The sequence below is a fragment of the Anomaloglossus baeobatrachus genome, chromosome 1 (genome assembly GCF_048569485.1).
Source record: "Anomaloglossus baeobatrachus isolate aAnoBae1 chromosome 1, aAnoBae1.hap1, whole genome shotgun sequence".
Classification (NCBI taxonomy): Eukaryota; Metazoa; Chordata; class Amphibia; order Anura; family Aromobatidae; genus Anomaloglossus; species Anomaloglossus baeobatrachus.
Genome location: NC_134353.1, coordinates 881,589,961 through 881,609,804, shown reverse-complemented (window position 1 = coordinate 881,609,804; position 19,844 = coordinate 881,589,961). Strand labels below are relative to the sequence as shown.

At 44.2% G+C, this 19,844-nt stretch overlaps 1 protein-coding gene across 1 annotated transcript in view; it reads right to left on the bottom strand.

The window, feature by feature from the left end:
* CDC20B (cell division cycle 20B) overlaps positions 1-5,890 on the bottom strand; it is a 94,571-nt gene extending 88,681 nt beyond the window's left edge. The window contains exons 1-2 of the mRNA XM_075342755.1: positions 5,749-5,890; positions 5,617-5,673 (exon numbers count right to left, since the gene is read on the bottom strand). Coding sequence (XP_075198870.1) covers positions 5,617-5,673; positions 5,749-5,811 — 120 coding nt within the window. The 5' untranslated portion in view covers positions 5,812-5,890. The remainder of the gene's footprint in view (positions 1-5,616; positions 5,674-5,748) is intronic.
* Positions 5,891-19,844: the final 13,954 nt, after the last annotated feature.

Below are 19,844 nucleotides of genomic sequence, written 5' to 3'. Positions count from 1 at the left end.
ATCTAATAGTTGAAAGTTTACGACCATTCTTAAAAAGTTGCACAGACTAAAGCTGGGTTTACACACTGCAACATCGCAAAGGACATCGCTGTAACGTCACCGGTTTGGTGACGCAATAGCGACCTCCCTAAGTCTCTGCTAAGTCGCTGGTGAGCGTTCAAACAGGCAAACCTGGCCAACAACTCAACAGCGATCCGGACCTGCAGAGCGACCTAGCTGGTTGTTGGGGACGTTGATAAGCAGCCTTTTGAAAGGGAAGTTGCTATCAAAGTCGCTGCAAAGTCTTCACACACTGAAACTTCATGCTGCACAGCGGGAAACAAAGGACCTAGGAATGGTCCTGAACGATTTGTAACGATTACAACTTCACAGCAGGGGCCGGGTCGCTGATAGGTTTCACACACTGCAACATCGCAAACAACATCGCTATTGCGTCACAAAACCGGTGACGTTACAGCGATGTCGTTTGAGATGTTGCAGTGTGTAAACCCAGCTTTAAAGCTGGGTTTACACACTGCAACATCGCAAACGACATCGCTGTAACGTCACCGGTTTTGTGACGTTACAGCGACCTCCCCAGCGACATTGCAGTGTGTGAAACCTATCAGCGACCTGGCCCCTGCTGTGAAGTTGTGATCGCTACAAATCGTTCAGGACCATTCCTAGGTCCTTTGTTTCCCGCTGTGCAGCATGCATCGCTACAAAGTTTCAGTGTGTGAAGACTTTGCAGCGACTCCGCGGCTCTGTCTGTGTAGCGTCCTGATTAGCGGTCACCGGTGAAGGATTCACCGGTGAACGCTAATCCCCCGAGTGACTGAAGTGTCCCCCCCTCTCTCATACTCACCGATCCCCGATCACCGGCGCTGCACGGCGTTCACTCTGCTCCAGCGGCTTTTCCTTTTTTGAAAAAGCCGGCCGCTCATTAAACAATCTCGTCTTCCCTGCTTTTCCCCGCCCACCGGCAAATGTGATTGGTTGCAGTGAGACACGCCCACACGCTGAGTGACAGCTGTGTCACTGCACCCAATCACAGCAGCCGGTGGGCGTGTCTATACTGTGCAGTAAAATAAATAAATAAATAATTAAAAAATCCGGCGTGCGGTTCCCCCTATTTTAATACCAGCCAGATAAAGCCATACGGCTGCAGGCTGGTATTCTCAGGATGGGGAGCCCCACGTTATGGGGAGCCCCCCAGCCTAACAATATCAGCCAACAGCCGCCCAGAATTGCCGCATACATTAGATGCGACAGTTCTGGGACTGTACCCGGCTCTTCCCGATTTGCCCTGGTGCGTTGGCAAATCGGGGTAATAAGGAGTTATTGGCAGCTCATAGCCCGTACTCACCGCCGCTCCGGTCAGCTCCATGCAGCAAATGAGGTGAGTAGCGCGATCAGCTGAGCTGTCACTGAGGTTACCCGCGGCCACCGCTGGATCCAGGTAACCTCAGTGACAGCTCAGCCGATCACACGGCTCTCTTCATTAGCTGCGTGCAGGTGACAGGAGCGGCTGTGTCTTCTGCTGCTCCTGTCACCTGCATGCAGCAGAGCTGGATGCGACGCTGGAGGACCGTGGAGTACGCCGGACAAGGAGGGCTTTGTTGTGGGTAATAAATTGGTGATGAGGGAATGTGTTTGTGTTTTTAATTTCTAATAAAGGATTTTTCGGGTGTGTGTGTTTTTTTACTGTCACTTACAGATTAATCATGGAAGGAATCTCGGGGAGACGCCTGACATGATTAATCTAGGACTATTGGCTGCCAATAACTCCTTATTACCCCGATTTGCCAACGCACCAGGGCAAATCGGGAAGAGCCGGGTACAGTCCCAGAACTGTCGCATCTAATGTATGCGGCAATTCTGGGCGGCTGCTGACTGATATTGTTAGGCTGGGGGGCTCCCCATAACGTGGGGCTCCCCATCCTGAGAATACCAGCCTGCAGCCGTATGGCTTTATCTGGCTGGTATTAAAATAGGGGGGGACCGCACGCCGGATTTTTTAATTATTTATTTATTTACACGGCACACAGAGCCGCGCGGCATTAAATGAAGTCGGGTGAAGTTCACCTGCTGTCCCCAACGACCAGCTAGTCGCTCTGCAGGTCCGGATCGCTGTTAGGTCGTTGGCCAGGTCTGCCTGTTTGACCGCTCACCAGAGACTTTGTAGCGATCCCGGCTAGGTTGAGATCGCAGGTTGGATCGCTAGAAAGTCTCAGTGTGTAAACCCAGCATAAGGCTCCTTTACACACTGAGACTTTCTAGCAATCTCACCAGCGATCCCGACCTGGCCGGGATCGCTGAAAAGTCTCTAAACAGTCGCTGGTGAGCTGTCAAGCAGGCAGATCTGGCCAACGATGCAGCAGCGATACTGACCTGCAGAACGACCTCGCTGGTCGTTGTGTCAAGGCGGGCCATACATTTGCAGTGATGCAATCTAATCGTGCATCTACCTTAACCCTGTCTGCATTCCAAATTATGAGTCATTTGGTAGTAGCATGCATACTATTCTTTCATACACAGACCAGAGACATGACACGGATCTGCATAGAAAATAATGACTGTTTAATACGGAAGTGGACAATACATTTAAAGGGAATTATTGGCTAGGAGCCAATAATACGTAACACATCTCCTATTAGGTAATCTATCATAGAGCTTATTCTGTGATATGGAATATACTGTAATGTGCTTGGTTCCTCATTTTTTTAAGCTATGTCAGCATGATTCACTTGTCACAAGATTCAGACTGTCTGAGTCTTATGTCTGAAAAAGAGATATATGTGTGGTACAGTTCAAACACCATCTTAAATCCTGTTTTTTTTTTTATATCTTCATATAACTCTTATATACTCATAATAGTTCATAATCTTGTCCATAACAGTTGGGGACGTGTCACACAGCAGCTATTTGACGACTGACACCTATGTTAGGGGCGTGGTGTTTGGCGCTGAAGCCACCTAGGTGTCCTTTTTACACGCCCCCTCAGCTCCGATTGGTGATCGCTAGTGCGTTCTTATTGGCGAACCCGAGCTTGGAAGATTGGCAAAAGTCGCGCTTGTATATCCTTTGTTCCTGAGCTTCGGTTGCTTAGCGGTTCTTTGTAGAGTTCTCTGTGCAGCGACTCCACACTGGTTTATCTATACAGCATCAATACAGCTTCAATCAAATGATGCTTACCGTATAGGCTTTATAGTATTGCAGACTGGAGAACTCTGTAATGATCCGCAAACCAGCACGCTCAGGAACAAGGTAGCTTTGAAACAAAGGACGGAAGCGCTAAAGTTGCCTTCTTTTCAGTGAAAGCCGCCCAATCAGAATGCAACAGCGACCACCAATTGGTGGTAAGGCGGAGGGGAAAGGGAACGCTATAGCACGCCTACGGGCCGGGTTCTAAGTCGCTAACAATGTCGTTGTAACGGTGTCAAACACACCAATGCATGCTGCGCAGCGGGAAACAAAGGACCAAAAAAAGGTCCTGAAGGATTTGTAGCAATCAGCGACCTCACAGCGGGGGCCAGATTACTGATGCGTGTCACACACTGCAATGTCGCTGGGGAGGTCGCTATTACGTCACAAAACCGTTGATGTCGCTAGCGATGTTGCAGTGTGTAAAGGAGCTTACTTAGAGCTCATTCAAATGTCAATACAGATTATTCTGATATTGGGCCATAATGCAGGGACCGGCCAGGACTTCCCCTGACCCAAACACCACAGACTCATAGAAATATTAGCTGTCATGCCAGTCCGTGCATTGTGGCCCAAGATTGTACCAGTGTGCACAGATATCTGAATGAGCCCTTATTTGGTGCCAAATTTATCAATGTGACATTTGATGAATATGTAGCAGCAGAGCTGAAGTGACTGCACTAGAGATTTGGCGCAAATTACAGTGTTTGATACTTACGGATAGGTGAGCGGGCATGCAGAAAGGGGGCAGATGCAAGTTAACCGGTATATTCAGCATCAGACCAGCTAACATTACACTGCCTTCCATCCACACACAATGAATATACCCAATGCACTAAGTACTGGAAGCGATCTGTTATCTCTGTTGCTGGTGGCAGGGTACTAGCGACTGCTGAATACTATGACAAGCAGCCAGCTAAAAATACACTGCCTACCCGAAACAGGTATATTGGTATCTTCAATGAAATGTCTCAGCCTGATTGTAGAGGTTGAGAGTTCAAGTCCCAGGAAGAATCCCAAAAAAATGACATGCTCAGCAATGGCTATTCATGCAATTACAAAAACATTCCACTAGATGGCGAAATAAGTCTTTCAATGGAAGTTCTCAGACACAGCAGTGTGGAGGGCATCCAGCAGCTGTGCTATCAGGTCACAACAGCCAGCTAGCAATGCACTGCCTCACTGCTCCATCTCACCCACCTCACTGCACAAATCATCCATCATTTCATCAGTTTCCACATCTTAGAGAGATTTAAGGTTGACTTAGGTCTTTTTTCAACCTATGTAACTATGTTTTATTACCACTTTATATTGCTTTTAGTACAGACACATCAAGATAGGACGTATTTTATATATACTGATGGTTGGTATGCCAGTGAGTGATTCTACAGTGTGATGATGAATGAGCTCAATGTCAAAAAATTAACTATCTGGTTGTATAAGGGCTAAATCCCCAATGATACTGCCCATATCTAGATATAATTTACATCTAAAGTTCAGTTCAGTAGCTTTGTAAATACATTGCATTAATCATCTTGAGATGTATTATACTCCAGAGCAGCATTCACAATTCTGTTGTTTGGTATTGCAACAGTTGTCAAGACACTGTGCATTCTACATTTTAGGAGATACATATATCTATATTTAAATATATATATATATATATAGGAATGAATGCCGGCTCACCATTCAAATATAGTGTCTGTCCTATACTTGTGCTGTAGAAAGATGGAGACGTGATCCAGCTTCTGGGTAACAAGCTATTCTGCTTTATTGAAATCATGAAAAGGTTAAAAAAATCCAAATATTTTGGCACGTGGTGGAAGGAAATGGTGACAAACCAGGCCCTCCGGGGCCATAATATTTGGATTGTTTAACTTTTTCATGATTTCAATAAAAAAGTATAAAAATATATGGGGGGGTGGGGGGGACTGCAGATATTAGGTATCCACAGGCCAGTAAGAACCTGGAGATTGATTCATCAGTAATTTGGTGTGAAATGTCACCCAGTTATTTATATTTACCCCAGAATAATGTCACTTCAGAGAAATCATAAAAGAATCGATCCCTCCAGGGCTGGCGATCAGCTCTGAAGTCTTCTGAATTATGAATGCAGCTCTGAAGGATAATACAGTAACTGAGGATGGGTACAAGAGACCCACTGGTGGACACAGACGGAAGAGGGGGCCTGTGCAAGAACAGTATATGGGCCCTGCTTTGGAGGTAGACATGGACCCCCTGACCTCTTGGGCTCTTGTGCACAGGCTGCACCAATAATATGTCCTCCCCTAAAGAGACCTAATTAGAGACATTGGTAGAGAATGACCAGTATTAAGTAGGTGGACACGTGACAGGTGCCCCTTTAGATGTGACCGCAGTCAGTGCCCTGTATGATCCCCTCCCTATCTTTACAGGTGACTGCTCCGCACTGACCTTATTCCTTTTCTGACCTTTTCTGAAGTTTTTCCCAAGAGTCTTCATGATACTTTCCTAAGAAAACAAAGATAAATTAATCTTATCCCAAACCTCCAGACTCCCCCTGATGAGAAGCTCCGGCACTCTTACCCACATCACATGCTCATCTGTCCTGATTCTAGGGCATGCCAGTCTCTCCAGCTTCCACTCCATCGTGCCTGCATGTGCTGCTCCTCCCGTGCCTCAGCCCTTCTGTAGACAGTGATGCTCCCATGGGGACCATTCTCCTATATAAAGGTAGAGCCCCGGCGGCGGATGGAGCGGGAATCACCTGTGCTGCGCTCTGATTGGTTGGAAGAGTTTGGAGCCTGGAGAGGAAACGTTCTATCCGTGACGTCACGGGAGGGAATCCCTGTAGTCTGAAGAGTCTATAGAGAGCAGGGGGGAAGCGTGAACCGCAGCTTCAGTCATCTGATTGGTGGAGCTCTGTGACATCACTGCGAGGGATTCCCTTCTGTCAGCGCTTCCCCGACTGTGAGCGCTGCTCAGTGTCCCGGCCGCGGCTACTGGAGCGCCAGAGAGGCAACTGACAACGGCACCGGCGGGCGGACGGGCGGGCAGCGGGGCTATGGTTACCAAACGTGCCAGGGAAACTGCCAATACCATCCTGAGGGATTGTAGAAGGGACTGCTGAGAGTACACATGCGCAGTGCACGGACTGGATGTGCTGTCTACAGTGTATTACAGTATATATTATCTGCTGCTCATTGTTACTTTACTACCACAGTAATATTAGCATGTGCACTTAGTGACACAGCGAGAAGAAAGAATGTATGGGAGGTTTAAAATTATTATTATTATTATTATTATTATTATTATTATTATTATTATTATTATTATTATTAAATATCATTATTCATTTATATTATTGTTTTTATTATTATTATTATTATTATTATTATTATTATTATTATTATTATTATTATTAATAATAATAATAAACATCAATATTATTTTGTATTATTATTACCATTAGTATTTATTTTTATTATTTATTAACATTATTATTCATATTAATTACCATTATTATTATTTCTTATTATTATTAGTTACCATTATTATTATTATTATTATTATTAATAATAAACAACATTAATTTGTATTATTACCATTAGTATTTATTTTTATTATTTATTATCATTAATATTTATTACAATTATTATTATTTTTGATTATTATTATTAGTTACCATTATTATGTATTATTATTATTTACCATTATTATGTTATTATTTAACAGCATTATTATTAGTATTTATCATAATTTTTGTATTATTATTATTATTTACTATTATTATTTTTTATTATGTATTATTATTATATTTACTATTATTATTTTATGATTTGTTATTATTATTATTAATAATAATAATAATAATAAACATCAATATTATTTTATATTATTATTACCATTAGTATTTATTTGTATTATTTATTAACATTATTAGTCATATTTATTATTATTATTTCTTCTTATTATGTTACCATTATTAGTTGTTGTTATTATTAATAATCATTATTAATTTGTATTATTACCATTAGTATTTATTTTTATTATTTATTATCATTAACATTAACATTTATTACAATTATTATTATTTTTGATTATTATTATTAGTTACCATTATTATTATTATTTACTATTATTATATTATTTAATAGCTTTATTATTAGTATTTATCATTTTTTTGTATTATTCTTATTATTTACTATTATTATTTTATGATTATGTATTATTATTATATTTACTATTATTATTTTTATTTTTTATTATTATTATTATTATTATTATTATTATTATTATTATTATCCAGGGATCCTGTCGGGTCCCCTCTGCTCTCCAACTCAGCAGTATTGATCCCTGTATGCCCAAATTCCCTGCCTATCCAGCCTTGTATAATGCTATTCACTAATATGAATGTTTTAAAAAAAAAAACAAAAAAACCCTCGCTGTCCCTATGGTAAATAGTGACTTGACTAATCATACGCATAAAGTTTCCATTTTTTTAAACATTCATATTAGTGAATAGCGTTATACAGGGCGGGTTAGGGAGGAATTTGGCCATACAGGGATCAATGCTGCTGGGTTGGAGGGCAGAGGGGACTGCACAGGTTCCCTTTAAAGAAAAGAAAATCTGTCACCTGGATTTTGTTCCCCCATCTGAGTGCAGATGGACACTAGTGGACAACAATATCTCAATAGGTTTGCCTCACAAAATTTAAAAAAAACCTTTATAGCTTCTTAACCCTCAGAATGGCGCTGTTCCTGCAAGGTTGGCAATGTATGACTAGGCAGTCAGATACTTTTTTTTGCCATCGAACCTCTGCGGGTGATGATTGGCTGCAGTGTGCAGGAACACAGTGCTGATATCAAAGGAATCTTGGGGTAAAGAATAAAACGTTTTGGGTTTTGTGATGTGCAGTAAAGCTAATAAGAGGCTGTCCAGTAGTAGAGAAGTCCTTTAAAGGGAATCTGGCACCAGGTTTTTGCTTTCCCATCTCAGAGCAGCATAATGTAGAGACAGAGACCCTGATTCCAGTGATGTGGCACTTACTGAGCTGTTTACTGTCATTTTGATAAAATTAATGTTTTCTCTGCTGGAGATCTCGCAGTTATACAGAGCTTATGAATATGCTGGACTACCTGCAGCATGTCAAGTAATCCTGTAATGATAATCTGCTGCTGATTAAACTGTGATTTTGTCAAAACTACACTAAGGAGCCCAGTAAGTGACACATCTCTGGAATCAGGATCTCTGCCCCTATGTTATGCTACTCTCAGTTTAGGTGTTAAAACCTGGTGACGGGTTCCCTTTAAATCATTTTTTTTTTACTTTTTACTCCTAATCTATCAAGATTTCTCCATTAACATATGAAGTCTTACTTTTTTGTGGGACGAGTTGTGAGTTTTGAATGACACCTTTACCTTTAACTAAATGCTAGGAAAAATATGAAATGTACTTTCGCCATCGTATTTTGTGTTTTGTTTTTTGTGGCATATATTGTGGTGTAAAAAATAACCCGGTATAATGATTTTCCTTTTCACGGCAACACCAAACACATAAAGTATAACTAAATATATATATAATATATACACATACACACACAAATACACACACACACAGTACAGACCAAAGGTTTGGACACACCTTCTCATTCAAAGAGTTTTCTTTATTTTAAGGACTCTGAAAATTGTAGATTCACATTGAAGGCATCAAAACTATGAATGAAAACATGTGGAATGAAATACTTAAAAAAGTGTGAAACAACTGAAAATATGTCTTATATTCTAGGTTCTTCAAAGTAGCCACCTTTTGCTTTGATTACTACTTTGCACACTCTTGGCTTTCTCTTGATGAGCTTCAAGAGGTAGTCACCGGAAATGGTTTTCCAACAGTCTTGAAGGAGTTCCCAGAGATGCTTAGCACTTGTTGGCCCTATTGTCTTCACTCTGCGGTCCAGCTCACCCCAAACCATCTCAATTGGGTTCAGGTCTGGTGACTGTGGAGGCCAGGTCATCTTGCGCAGCACCCCATTACTCTCCTTCTTAGTCAAATAGCCCTTACACAGCCTGGAGGTGTGTTTGGGGTCATTGTCCTGTTGAAAAATAAATGATGGTCCAACTAAACGCAAACCGGATGGAATAGCACGCCGCTGCAAGATGCTGTGGTAGCCATACTGGTTCTGTATACCTTCAATTTTGAATAAATCCCCAACAGTGTCACCAGCAAAGCACCCCCACACCATCACACCTCCTCCTCCATGCTTCACGGTGGGAACAAGCCATATAGAGTCCATCCATTCACCTTTTCTACAAAGACACGGTGGTTGGATCCAAAGATCTCAAATTTAGACTCATCAGACCAATGCACAGATTCCACTGGTCTGATGTCCATTCCCTGTGTTCTTTAGCCCAAACAAGTCTCTTCTGCTTGTTGCCTGTCCTTAGCAGTGGTTTCCTAGCAGCTATTTTACCATAAGGGCCTGCTGCACAAAGTTTCCTCTTAACAGTTGTTCTAGAGATGAGAAGGTGTGTCCAAACTTTTGGTCCGTACTGTATATGTATATATATATATATATATATATATATATATATATAATTATTTCATTTTTTTTCATATAATTTCAGTGGTTTAAAAAAACATTATGCTGCCATTTTCAAAGAAATAACTTTTTTTTATTTTTCCTTCAATGGAGCACATATGATGTGTTGATCGCTTTTTATTACATTTTTGGCAGGAGGGACGGTGACTAAAAACCTTCTTGGTGTTTGATTTTGGCACTTTTGATTTTTTTTTTCTTTATGGATAATACTGAGTGGGTTAAATAGTTTTAGATTTTTTATTTTAGATTTTTTTTAGATCTGACTTTTATATCTTTACTTTTAATTAGAGAAGATCAGGGTGATACAATTTTATTTTTCAAAGAACAATTTTTTACATTAAACTTTAGTTTTTCAGCCTCACAGGGGACTTGAAACTGAGATCTCCAGTACTGTATAGTGCAGCCCTCCAATAGTGCGGTATGTAGTACAAATCTGGATTTCAGAGGTGTACCAACATGGCAGTAAGAGAGGACTTCAAAAGAGATGCACCTACCACAGCAACCCATCAGTACACTATAATTGTGTTATTGGGAAAAACGGCATCCAAATTGACATAGCAAATTAGCACCCAAAGAACACACCATTGGGGCAGAATGACTTAAAGGGGTTGTCAACTACTTGGTAAACCCCTTCTCATTCTCCATGTTTGCCCCCATTAAAATAAAAGCCCACTTAAGGCCCCGTTACACGCAATGACGAAACTAACGATATATTGCCGGGGTCACGAATTCCGTGACGCACATCCGGCATCGTTAGCGACGTTGTTGCGTGTGACACCAACAAGCGTCCGTTAACGATGGAAAAAACTCACCAAATCGTCCATCGTTGACTTGTCGTTCATTTTCAAAAAATCGTTGGTTTTTGAGGACACAGGCTGTTCGTCATTCCCGAGTCAGCACACATCGCTATGTGTGACACCTCGGGAGCGACGAACTACAGCTTACCTGTATCCTCAACGAGCACCGAGGTGGGAGTGACGGAAATGCGGCTGCTCTAAGCCCCTCCGCTTCTATTGGCGGCCTGCTCTGTGATGTCGCTGTGACGCCGAACGAACCTCCCCCTTTCAGGGGAGGTTGTTCACCGCCCACAGCGACGTCGTTAGGGAGGGCTGTACGTGTGACACAGACAAGCGAGATTGTGCGCCACGGGCAGCGATTTGCCCGTGACGCACAAACGTCGGGGGCGGGTGCCATCGCTAGCGATGTCGCTCCGTGTAAAGCCCCCTTTAGGCATGTGACTCGGGCGAGGATTGAGTTGCTTCACCCGGCACAGCCTGCTGCGCGCTGCTGTCCAGAGAGTGGATGGCCGTGCCGGGTGATGTGACTCAATCCACTCGCGAGTCACACAGAAGTTTTACTCTGGCCTTACGTATACTCACTTCCCATACCAGTGCAGTTACAACGGTGTTGGTGCTCTCTCTCCACATGATTGCATGCAAGGCATGCATGAAGTAACAACCGCACATGAGCTCCAGGAAAGTGAGCACTGATACCGCTGGAACTGCATCGTAAAAACTTTTTTATTTTAATGGGTCCAAATATGGGGAATGAGAAGGGGTTGTTCTATTAGCAAGCAACTCCGTTAACTGTCGCTGTCAGCTCAGATTGCTGCTGTTAGAGGTGGGTGCCAGCTGTAGAGCACAGCTGGTACCTGCTCTTTTTGGTACGGCGCCACAAACTGTGATTCACTGTATCAATGAAGAGATGCTTATAGCCAATATCTATTAATGAAGTAATGTGAATAAAAAAAATAAAAAGTCAATGTCTTGACTCTTGAGTTTAATATTTCACTTTTGACCTTTTCCAAAATGGTAAATTTGAAAAACGAAAACCATCAAGAAGGCAGCATTTTACTAAATACTGTGTGAGAAAACATAATAAAAAAATAATACTCAAATAACGATATATATTCTCGGTCAGATGTATTTATTATACTGGAGGAATTACTGTGCTGAGCGTTGGAACTAGACTGAGCTGCAGCGTCTTCTGTTATTCCTGTATGTAGTACAAGCCAGCATACAACTATAAAAAAATAAAATAAAAGTTAAAATAAAAAAAACAGTGTTCAGTATTGTCATGACTGATGATGTATCATCATATCAGTATTTGAAGGGGTTGTCCGCTCGTAAACTACAAAGCTCCAGACACCCTATGTGACTGCAGACTTGTGAATCCTCACATGACGCACTAGGATTCTCTGTTGCCGATGTGGCGCCCCTGAGGCTTCAGGCGCCACAGGGTACTGCACCTCATCCGAAGTGCGGTGCCCATCTTGGATACGGAGGAGGTAAAAAAAAAATCTTTATTTTTATATAGCGCTAACATATTCCACAGCGCTTTACATACATCAGGAACACTGTCTCCATTGGGGCTCACAATCTAATTTCCCTATTTGTATGTCTTTGGAGTGTGGGAGGAAACCAGAGTGCCCATGCAAACATGGGGAGAACATACAAACTCCTTGCAGATGTTGTCTTTGGTGGGATTGCAAGCCAGGACCCCAGCGCTGCAAGACTGCAGTGCTAACCACTGAGCCACCGTGCTGCTCCTGTCGTCACTGGTAACCACCACCAAAACACTCTTCCAACACGTAACATCGGAGCTCTTCCACTGGGACCGGGCTAGGGTAGGTGCTGGGGTGGCAATCATGTGGTATGGGACCTCTTGCCCACTAGCTTAGGAATCCGAGAGGCAGGGCCTCCACAGGAGAAGTTAGGAGTGATCACACATACAAGTCAGTGAGAAGTTAGCTCCGGGCGCAGCAGCGTCTGGAGGGACTTTGGGAACAAAAGCAAGGAAAGACACGGATAGTTTGGGGCCCATGGTATGGAGCTGGAGGCTCGACCCGGGTTCTTAGGAAGGAGGGGGAATTCCAGTGTTCGCGGGGAGTGCAGACGGCCCAGGTGCTAAGTGGAGGGAAACCATCGAAAGGAGACACGCAGAAAGAAATACCGACCTCGACCTCCGAAGTATCCGGGATTGGCTGAGGCCCATCACAGAAGGACGCTGCACACCAAGGGCAGAGTGACTTCAGTGAGTAAAGAGAACTTGAACTGCACCCGCTGTGTCGTCCCGTTATTGCCGGCGCCCGCGCCATCGCGCCCATTCGCCATAGACGAGTACCACCACCTCTATCATCCTCCCTGGGGCCTAGTTCTACCTGTGGAGAGCTGAAACACCCGAGCTGCGTTACCATCCGCCCCAGAAGAGAGAGGCACCCGCAGCGGCGGCTCATACTGGCCGCGCACCTCAGGTGGTGTCACGAACAACTATCCCCATCATCTCCATCCCCAAAGCCTTTATTGACTCCAAACGGGGTCACGGAACCTGGCGATGCCACCGCGGCGACTGAGGAGCCAGTGACGGGTAACCCTCCAACCCCGTGGGCGTGTCACCGACACCTGAAACAGTCTAGTCAGAATGTCGCACATATATGTCACATATTCCAGTCACATGACCGCCCACTCTTGTCACCAGAGAATCCTCGTTCGCGGTGTGAAGATTCACAATTCTGCAGTCACATATAGTATCACACAGTGTCACATGGACGGTCTGCAGACTTGTAGGTGAAAGAGGTTGTCCACTACTTTAACATTGATAGCCTGTCCTTAGGATAGATCATCAATGTCTGATCGGTCGGGGCCCGACACGCTGCATCTCTGCTGATCAGCTACACTAGGTCCCAGCGGCAGCAACCGGAAATGCTCACCCCCGAAGCTGCTTTGTCTTTTGATAGTGGCCGTGGCTGGGTACTGCACATCCTAAGGATAGGCCATCAATGTAAAGGTAGTGGACAATCCCTTTAAGCTTGGTGAACCACTTTAAGATGTATAAGTGCTAAAATAAATATATCTAAATATATATATATATATATATATATATATATATATATATATATATATATATATATATATATATATATATATATATATCTTGAAACAACAAAGTTGTAGGTTTTTTTGTAACCTCCAAAAAATGCGATCTAAACATTATATGAACCGAAACATTATACGTATCCAAAAAAATGGTACCAACAAAAACTACAAAGTGAAAATTAATTTAACCCCATAGCGACGGCCTAACGTCTCAAGACGTCGGAAAAACAGGGTACTTATTCTGTTCCGACGTCTTGAGACGTCAGGCCGGAAAAACCCTGTAGCGCCCCCCAGTGACGAAAAATCTCGGGGGTTTCAGCTACTGGGGGTAGCTGAGACCCCCCAGATTATGAATCGGGGTGTTTTGTATGCACCCCGTTAATGCGATCGCCGGTATACACCGTATACCGGCGACAACATAAAAAAAAAAAAAATGGCTGGTAAAATTTATTTATTTCTCATCTGACGTGATCAAACATGTCAGATGAGAAATAAATGTGAGCCCTTAGTGCCCCCAAAGCCCCCGGTACCGGAGAAATCCATCCAACCCCCCCCCCCCTCCGGAAAATCCAAGATGGCGCCGACGCGCGCTGAAAACTCCCGCCGCCGCCGCCTCTGCATTCATTTCCCTCCGATCTGAAATGATCAAACATTTCAGATCGGAGGGAAATGTCCCCCTCCTGACCTCTCCTCCGGTACACCGGAGCTCTTTGGTCCCTGGAGCCCCCTCCAGTTCTTCAGAGCCCCCCTCCGGAGCGTGCAAGATGGCGCCGACGCGCGCTGAAAACTGCCGCCGCCGGCTCTGCATTCATTTCCCTCCGATCTGAAATGATCAAACATTTCAGATCGGAGGGAAATGTCCTCCCCCTGACCCCTCCTCCGGTCCACCGGAGCCCTCTGGTCACCGGAGCCCCCTCCGGGTCTCCAGAGCCACCCCCCCCTCCCCCGCATTCATTCTGCTCTTTCTGCCGCATGTGACACGTCACATGCGGCAGAAAGGTGTCCCCAGGTCCCCCCAGGTCCCACTAGGTTCCCCCCCCCAGCCCCCCAGCCCCCGAGCCCCCGGTCATACGTTACCTGTCTGGTGATCCGTCCCGCGATCACGCCGCCTCCTTCTTGAATGCTGACGGCGCATGCGCAGACAGCGGCTGTCAGCTGGATTCCTCCCCCGGTCCACAGTGGAGCAGCCTGTGCATCAGCGACGTCAGTCTTGCAGGGACGCTGACGTCGCTGATGCACAGGCTGCTCCACTGTGGACCGGGGGAGAGTGAGTGCAGTAATCAGCAGTCTCTCCATGTGAGGAGTGTGGTCCTCACATGGAGAGACTGCTGTTCCAGAAAATGGGGGGTACGTTCTGTGAGCGTGCCCCTCATATTCTGGAATGAGGTTACTGCAGGTCACTCTGCCCTAAGTTGGACCGGGGCAGTGTGAGTGCAGTATTCTCAGATTACTGCACCCACACTGCTCATGGAGAGCTTGCTCTTCCAGAAAATGGGGGATACGTTCCCTGAACGTGCCCCCCATATTCTAGAAGATCCAGAGTCGGCGTGGGACCTCACGGATTACAGCGGATTACAGCGACCGTAATTTCTTTATTTTCAATAAATTGGGGAAAGAGGAATGTTTCGGGGAGTTTTTTTTTCAAATAAATTTTTTTTTGTCTTTTTTTTTTTGTCTATTACTTGACTGGGTTAGTGATGTCGGGTATCTGTTTAGATGCCGTGACATCACTAACCCCAGGGCTTGATGCCAGGTGACATTACAGCTGGTATCAACCCCATATATTACCCCGTCTGCCACCGCACCAGGGCGCGGGATGAGCTGGGGCGAAGCGCCAGGATTGGCGCATCTAATGGATGCGCCACTTCTGGGGCGGCTGCGGCCTGCTATTTTTAGGCTGGGAAGAGTCCAATAACCATGGCTCTTCCCACCCTGAGAATACCAGACCCCAGCTGTCCGCTTCACCTTGGCTGGTGATCTAATTTGGGGGGGACCCCACGTTTTTTTTTTTATTCATATATTCATGGCAGTAATGCAGGTTCCATTTTTCACATTTCATTCTTACAAATAGCTATTGAATTTTTCATGTCAGTATTCACACAGCAGTTTCTGCTATTCCATGTATTCCCCTTCCATAGTCACTGGTGTGCATACCTTATCTCCCCATAGTGATGTTTTTTAGGTTTTTTGCACCCAGTTCAGACATAGAATGGAGTTCCAAACGTTATTCCTTAATGTTAGTAGTTTTTCGTTTGTGAACCCTCCCCTTACACACCTATTGCCAATCCACATCGTGTATATATAGCCTGGGTCTCAGCGTCCCATACACGGTAAGTTTTTTAACTGCATGAGAGGACACACACAAGCTAGGGACCCCAACGTAGAGAAATACTTTGGCGTAGTGTTGGGGCTCTTCTGCATTGATCAATTCAGTAGCTAAATTTCTCTTTATTCATATATTCATGGCAGTAATGCAGGTTCCATTTTTCACATTTCATTCTTACAAATAGCTATTGAATTTTTCATGTCAGTATTCACACAGCAGTTTCTGCTATTCCATGTATTCCCCTTCCATAGTCACTGGTGTGCATACCTTATCTCCCCATAGTGATGTTTTTTAGGTTTTTTGCACCCAGTTCAGACATAGAATGGAGTTCCAAACGTTATTCCTTAATGTTAGTAGTTTTTCGTTTGTGAACCCTCCCCTTACACACCTATTGCCAATCCACATCGTGTATATATAGCCTGGGTCTCAGCGTCCCATACACGGTAAGTTTTTTAACTGCATGAGAGGACACACACAAGCTAGGGACCCCAACGTAGAGAAATACTTTGGCGTAGTGTTGGGGCTCTTCTGCATTGATCAATTCAGTAGCTAAATTTCTCTTTATTCATATATTCATGGCAGTAATGCAGGTTCCATTTTTCACATTTCATTCTTACAAATAGCTATTGAATTTTTCATGTCAGTATTCACACAGCAGTTTCTGCTATTCCATGTATTCCCCTTCCATAGTCACTGGTGTGCATACCTTATCTCCCCATAGTGATGTTTTTTAGGTTTTTTGCACCCAGTTCAGACATAGAATGGAGTTCCAAACGTTATTCCTTAATGTTAGTAGTTTTTCGTTTGTGAACCCTCCCCTTACACACCTATTGCCAATCCACATCGTGTATATATAGCCTGGGTCTCAGCGTCCCATACACGGTAAGTTTTTTAACTGCATGAGAGGACACACACAAGCTAGGGACCCCAACGTAGAGAAATACTTTGGCGTAGTGTTGGGGCTCTTCTGCATTGATCAATTCAGTAGCTAAATTTCTCTTTATTCATATATTCATGGCAGTAATGCAGGTTCCATTTTTCACATTTCATTCTTACAAATAGCTATTGAATTTTTCATGTCAGTATTCACACAGCAGTTTCTGCTATTCCATGTATTCCCCTTCCATAGTCACTGGTGTGCATACCTTATCTCCCCATAGTGATGTTTTTTAGGTTTTTTGCACCCAGTTCAGACATAGAATGGAGTTCCAAACGTTATTCCTTAATGTTAGTAGTTTTTCGTTTGTGAACCCTCCCCTTACACACCTATTGCCAATCCACATCGTGTATATATAGCCTGGGTCTCAGCGTCCCATACACGGTAAGTTTTTTAACTGCATGAGAGGACACACACAAGCTAGGGACCCCAACGTAGAGAAATACTTTGGCGTAGTGTTGGGGCTCTTCTGCATTGATCAATTCAGTAGCTAAATTTCTCTTTATTCATATATTCATGGCAGTAATGCAGGTTCCATTTTTCACATTTCATTCTTACAAATAGCTATTGAATTTTTCATGTCAGTATTCACACAGCAGTTTCTGCTATTCCATGTATTCCCCTTCCATAGTCACTGGTGTGCATACCTTATCTCCCCATAGTGATGTTTTTTAGGTTTTTTGCACCCAGTTCAGACATAGAATGGAGTTCCAAACGTTATTCCTTAATGTGCATCAGCGACGTCAGTCTTGCAGGGACGCTGACGTCGCTGATGCACAGGCTGCTCCACTGTGGACCGGGGGAGAGTGAGTGCAGTAATCAGCAGTCTCTCCATGTGAGGAGTGTGGTCCTCACATGGAGAGACTGCTGTTCCAGAAAATGGGGGGTACGTTCTGTGAGCGTGCCTCTCATATTCTGGAATGAGGTTACTGCAGGTCACTCTGCCCTAAGTTGGACCGGGGCAGTGTGAGTGCAGTATTCTCAGATTACTGCACCCACACTGCTCATGGAGAGCTTGCTCTTCCAGAAAATGGGGGATACGTTCCCTGAACGTGCCCCCCATATTCTAGAAGATCCAGAGTCGGCGTGGGACCTCACGGATTACAGCGGATTACAGCGACCGTAATTTCTTTATTTTCAATAAATTGGGGAAAGAGGAATGTTTCGGGGAGTTTTTTTTTCAAATAAATTTTTTTTTTGTCTTTTTTTTTTTGTCTATTACTTGACTGGGTTAGTGATGTCGGGTATCTGTTTAGATGCCGTGACATCACTAACCCCAGGGCTTGATGCCAGGTGACATTACAGCTGGTATCAACCCCATATATTACCCCGTCTGCCACCGCACCAGGGCGCGGGATGAGCTGGGGCGAAGCGCCAGGATTGGCGCATCTAATGGATGCGCCACTTCTGGGGCGGCTGCGGCCTGCTATTTTTAGGCTGGGAAGAGTCCAATAACCATGGCTCTTCCCACCCTGAGAATACCAGACCCCAGCTGTCCGCTTCACCTTGGCTGGTGATCTAATTTGGGGGGGACCCCACGTTTTTTTTTTTTTAAAAAAAACGCCTGGGGAGCCCTCCAAATTGATCACCAGACAAGGTGAAGCTGTCAGCTGTGGTTTGCAGGCTACAGCTGTCTGCTTTACCCTAGCTGGCTATCAAAAATGGGGGGGACCCCACGTCGTTTATTTTAATTATTATTTTTTTGGGGGGCTAAATACAAGGCTAGGCACCCTTTAGTGCCACATGAAAGGCACTAAAGGGCGCCAGCTTAGAATATGCAGGGGGTGGGACGTTATATATGTTTGACATGTATCCATTCATCCATTGTAGCATTTTAGGCTGTGCGCCCACAATCGGGATTTGCAGCGTTTTGGGCGCAGAGTGTTTTCCCTGCGTCCATAACGCTGCATTGTGCAGTAGAAGCACAGTGGAAGGATTTTTAGAAATCCCATGCCCAATGTGCTTGCCCAATGTGCTTCTTTTCTCCGCCACATAAACTGACCTGTGGCGCAGCTTCCCGAGCCTCAGCATGTCAATTTATGCTGCGGAGATGAGTGTTCTCTGCAGGTAGCATAGAGCTCCACAGCGGCCTGAACCCAAATCGTGGGCATGGGCAGCTGCGTTCTCCCGTGGACAACACTCACATCTCTGCAGGAGGCTGACACTGTGTACTAGACGCCGTGTCGCTGGCTCATGGCCACATAGCCTAAAAGTGAGACATTGGTTGCTACAGCAACATTTTTGTGAAGTACCTGTGGATTCAAAATGCTTATTATACTCCTGAATAAAATCCAGTTTCCAAAATGGGGTCACTTGTGGGGGTTTCTAATGTATAGGTACCCAAGGGGCCCTGCAAATGTGACATGGTGCCCGCAATTTATTTCAACTTTTCCAGAATTCAAATGGTGCTGCTTCCATTCCAAGCCCTCCCATTTATCCAAACAGAGGTTTTTGGCCACATGTGGGGTATCCCTGTGCTCATAAGACATTGGATAACAACCTGTTGGGTCCACGGTTTGTTGTTGTCTCTTGAAAAAGTGAGAAATTTGATGCTGAAGCAACATTTTTGTGAAAAAAATGAAAATTTTCAATATGGCAACCTAAGCTTATCAAATTCTGTGAAGTATTCGTGGATTCATACTGCTCACTATACACCTAGATAAAAGCCTTGAGGTGTCTTGTTTCCAGAATGGAGTCACTTGTGGGGGACCTCCACTGTTTAGGCACCTCAGGGGCTCTCCAAATGCAACCTGGCGTCCGCTATTGATTCCAGCCAATTTTGCAGTCAAATGGCACTCCTTCCCTTCCGAGCCCTGCCATGCGCCCAAACAGTTGATTTCCACCACATATAAGGTATCGCCAAACTCAGGAGAGATTGCACAATAAATGTTATGCTGAATTTTTTCCTTTTACTCTTGTAAAAAAAAAGCTACCTGGTTGAAATA